The 4,164-nt window shown below is 28.2% G+C and overlaps 2 protein-coding genes across 2 annotated transcripts; both read right to left on the bottom strand.

Annotated features, from left to right (window-relative positions):
- Positions 1-224: 224 nt before the first annotated feature.
- On the bottom strand, positions 225-1,528 carry LOC106790995 (GPI mannosyltransferase 1). The gene has a single exon (XM_014756300.1). The coding sequence runs from the start codon at positions 1,487-1,489 to the stop codon at positions 338-340; it is 1,152 nt and encodes a 383-aa protein (XP_014611786.1). The 5' UTR covers positions 1,490-1,528; the 3' UTR covers positions 225-337.
- Positions 1,527-2,488, bottom strand: LOC106790996 (cx9C motif-containing protein 4). The gene is made up of 3 exons (XM_014756302.1): positions 2,290-2,488; positions 2,064-2,200; positions 1,527-1,979 (listed from the first exon to the last, which is right to left on the bottom strand). Exons 1-3 carry the CDS (start codon positions 2,345-2,347, stop codon positions 1,962-1,964), a joined length of 213 nt encoding a protein of 70 aa, XP_014611788.1. The 5' UTR covers positions 2,348-2,488; the 3' UTR covers positions 1,527-1,961.
- Between the last annotated feature and the right edge of the window lie 1,676 nt (positions 2,489-4,164).

Below are 4,164 nucleotides of genomic sequence, written 5' to 3'. Positions count from 1 at the left end.
ACATTCCTTTTAAGAATCTATCACTATTACTTTACGAGACTATCTGTAAATAAGTATTTTGTATTCCTGCAAAAATAAAACGAGATAAGAGAAACGTGACAAATCATCGTGTCTTTGAAATTATTATAGAAATATACAAAATACAATAGATTTACAGGAATGACGAAGATATTAATTAAATCTTGTTTATTTAAAATAAGGATAAACATTTTTACATTTTTATTTTTATTTTTATATTAATTTTATTCAATACGTAATTGGAAATACATCGTTTTATTTGTTAATTAGGTAATCTACAAAACTAAATAACTCATTGTAAGATACAATTTGAGAATATTTATGATGCCTTGTAACATTTAATAAGGTCCGTCAAAATTTTAACATTCGTAGTAAAAAATAAAAGTCCTGAAATCCATAAAAACAAAAACGTATTGAATCCTTGAAATTCTAACAAATAAGCAAAAAATAACCATAGACCTTGACTCAAAATCCAGATACTAATTAAATTTATAGATCTACCGTTGCTCATTTTAATATTTGGTAGGCAAAGTGGTAAAAGGGATAAAAACCAGAAAAAATATTGCGACGTCATCACCGAATTGTAAATTACAATTACCATAGCCTGAGTGAATAGCGCAAACGGTAAATTAGATTTATCCGAATACTTGTACGATAATGATAGTAACAACATTATTTGCGGTAATAATATAAAGATTTTTTTAATAGTATTCATTTCGATTTCAGATGATAAATAGGACATGTAGAAATAAACTGAAAAATTGTGTTTAGCATCTCTTCTTATCAAATGATAGAGAAAACTTTCATATAGAAATTCATAGCCATAAAGTTTATAAAAAAATCCAGTTAATGCAAGAAAAGAAAATGCACATCCACTGACAAATTTCAATTGATTTAGACTTGGTATAAAACGATTATATTTATTAATGGATAGAAACATAGCCAGACTGAATATTATTGGATATAATCGAAAATGTACAGAAAATCCATGAATCAATCCGGCTAAAAAAAATTGATCTGTTTGTAAAAAATCTAGTGTTAAAATAACTGGTAGTACTGCTAAAGAATCAGCATTACCTCTAGTAGAAATCACTACGGTAAGTGGATTATACAACCAAAGAAATACACTAATAGTTACTACCTTGTTATTCCATTTTTGTCGGGTAAGTATTCTTCTTATTAACACTGCCACTACAATGTCTACTAGAGAAAACAAAATTTTACCAAAATCTTTATGCAAGTAGATATTTGGAATCAAAAAACAAGCTAATAGTGGTGTATAACGATAGGTGTGACGCTTAAAAGGTGTATCACCTTCTGTAATGTGCCTTGCAGCATCTGTAAACACTTTGTAATCGATGTCTGTATATGGCACATTAAAATAAATATCATGAAAGTTTGCATACACCACTAATATTATTCTAAGAAAAAATGCAATTATACAATATTTTTTAAAAATTAACAAATCCATTTTGGATTAAGATTAAAATTACAATAAATCACAAATCAGATATACAAGTTTTCAATTATTATTCATTTTTTATAATCTTGTATTTTTACTAGCAGCTGCTTTTACAATGCACGCTTTAAAACGGGCAAACTCTGCATTACAGTCGTCTTTACGAAGAGTCTTTTTTTCTAACACACACATAGCATACTGTTTCGCAGTCTCTTCGCATTGTGCTATTAATAAAGGATATTTTTTAAATCTATCTTTTGCACTTTTTACAGCTTCCATTTTATTCGGTTTTTAATTTCATACGTTTAATACGCTCTTTTAACTCTTGTTTTTTTAACTCATATGCAGCAATTTCCTCCTTTGAATAAGATCTGAACATATCATAGACAAGTCTACTATATATAACCGATAATGAAAATATAGTTCCTATACAAATAAAAGGAAACGGATACCGATGAAAAATATTTATTTTACGTTTCATATTTTATCTAATGACTTTCTTCTGAAATTATTTTAGAAAAGGAATTATAAGTTAACAGATTAAATAATCATCAATTTAATTAAATTTCTATGATATAGTACTTACGTAATCAACAGTATTATGTTCATACGGTTTGGATCTATCTATTCCATCACATACAATGGAATTTGCAGCATGCTTGATGCAACATTGTCGTATATCTTCTAAAATATTTTCACAACGAGAAGTTTGATATACGTTTTCTAAAATAAACATAAATTACGTATAAACAAAAATCCAATACCTTAATCTTTACATTTTACTAACTTTACTTAATATTAAGGATTCAAACCTTTTAAACACTTTTGCAATTTACATGCAAGTATTTTACACGGATCAGTCGTCGTCATTCAGAAATATAAACTTTTTTAATTGACTTCTTCATTTATTATTCGTTTTTTAATTCACCAGTATAGTTCCAAACGTATCGGCGTGATCAGAATAAGGTTAAAATATTTCTCAGGCAGGTTAGCCATAATAACGGAACATACAAAATTTTAGCCGTGTGCTCGATCGGTAAGCAGTACGATGATGTCGCTACTCACTGTTGATACGATTGTTACATAATCATTTGTAAGGTTAATACAAACAAAAGTTACATAGAAACAGTGTGTGTGGCCTAATATGAAATAAGTATTCATAATAATTTTATCATAATTGTATACAATATTATTTTAATACGATATTATATTGATTATGATTTTCTAACTTAGAAAATATTATTATAGAAATACTTTCTATTCATAATATTGGTATTGTAGACATATGAAATTAAAAGCTTATTATTTGCATATATATATAAATAATTCGAATAAGAACAAAGAATAAAAAAATCATAGAAGCTCAAAAGTTCTCTTTTTTATCTACTCAGTTTCATTTTTTTTACTACCGGGACCACCAGTGGGCGCTAGTAGGTACTTAATGCAATGACGGTACAATGCTATCGAAATATCAATACATTGAAATTCACAATTGATAAAATATGTGAATCATTCTTTACAAAGAAAAAGCATATTATCTATTCATTGCAGCTATGATTTAAAAAAGAAACCTGAAGAAAAAAAATGTTATTCTCGGACTGTTAAGATGCAACAAATGAATCTAATACAATGTCTTTTATAGATCGCAACTTAAATTTTAACAATTCTGGACTACTCCCTGGTATCTGTAATTAGATAAAAGTTATTAAAAAACATTATAAAGTAATTAGTTTCTGTATATTAAATGGATAGAAGGAACCAAGGAAAGGGATAAAAGATATGGTATAAATTAGGAAGTTAAAAGAAACTAATTACAATTATAATGTTTATGGTAAGCGGTCTTTGGCTAGATTTTACTTGCAATGGAACGTATAACATATGAAATATGTTAAACATTATATTGAAAGTAAAATACCATTGCCCAGGTCTAACCACGAGGAGGTAACCGCTTCTGAAGACCCGGGATGTGCATCCTGAAGATGTCCCCATCCGAATGAAATTGAAACCAAAGAAAATGATCACCCCGAAAACGTTTTTGAATGAGCCCCACTCTGAGGCCCCATCCTTAGAGTTTCACCTAAAAAACATTAAAAAAGTAAACGAGAATACAAAGAAAAGTTTGAATATTAAATAACAAAATTATTGACGATGAGAGCATCTGAATAGAAAAAAAATATTTAAAATAGGATCGTTTGGTGTAGGTGGAATTTTAGGTAAAGACATGATTCTATCTTTGAAGATAAGATACAATCGCGTGGGCAGGGTTGCGTCAGGGTTGTAGACCTTTTTTCACAAAGAAACAATATATCCCCTACCCAAAGAAAAAAAAACTGGAAACGAACCTGATAAAGAAAAAAGAAAGATTAGTTGTAAAGATCCAATGAATGTGTATCGAAAGCATGTTCCTTTTTGAGATCAAAATCCAATACTTACAAATGCGTTGGAATTAATCATGTCCTGAAACAAAATAAAATGAAAATTTAGTTTCAACAATTATTGATTGAATTTTACCATTGGTACCTAGAAAAATATACAAGATATTAAAAAACATTATACCCTAATTAGTTTTTACGAATAAAATGAAAAGATGAACGTGTGGATGATATGAAAATAATATGATATTGGAGTGGGAGTTCGGTATTGTACTCTATCATGATTTTAAAATATTTTCTGTCTTTTAAATGAAA

This window comes from Polistes canadensis, unplaced genomic scaffold (genome assembly GCF_001313835.1).
Source record: "Polistes canadensis isolate GaletaPanama2010 unplaced genomic scaffold, ASM131383v1 scaffold_276, whole genome shotgun sequence".
Taxonomy (NCBI): Eukaryota; Metazoa; Arthropoda; class Insecta; order Hymenoptera; family Vespidae; genus Polistes; species Polistes canadensis.
Note: the sequence above shows the minus strand (reverse complement) of the source record. Positions and strands in the feature narration are given on the sequence as shown.

Coding starts and splice junctions, on each gene's coding strand:
- LOC106790996 (XM_014756302.1), bottom strand. CDS start 2,347: ATGACGACGACTGATCCGTGTAAAATACTTGCATGTAAATTGCAAAAG. Junction 2,201..2,289: donor ATTGCAAAAGTGTTTAAAAG/GTTTGAATCCTT, acceptor TGTTTATTTTAG/AAAACGTATATCAAACTTCT.
- LOC106790995 (XM_014756300.1), bottom strand. CDS start 1,489: ATGGATTTGTTAATTTTTAAAAAATATTGTATAATTGCATTTTTTCTT.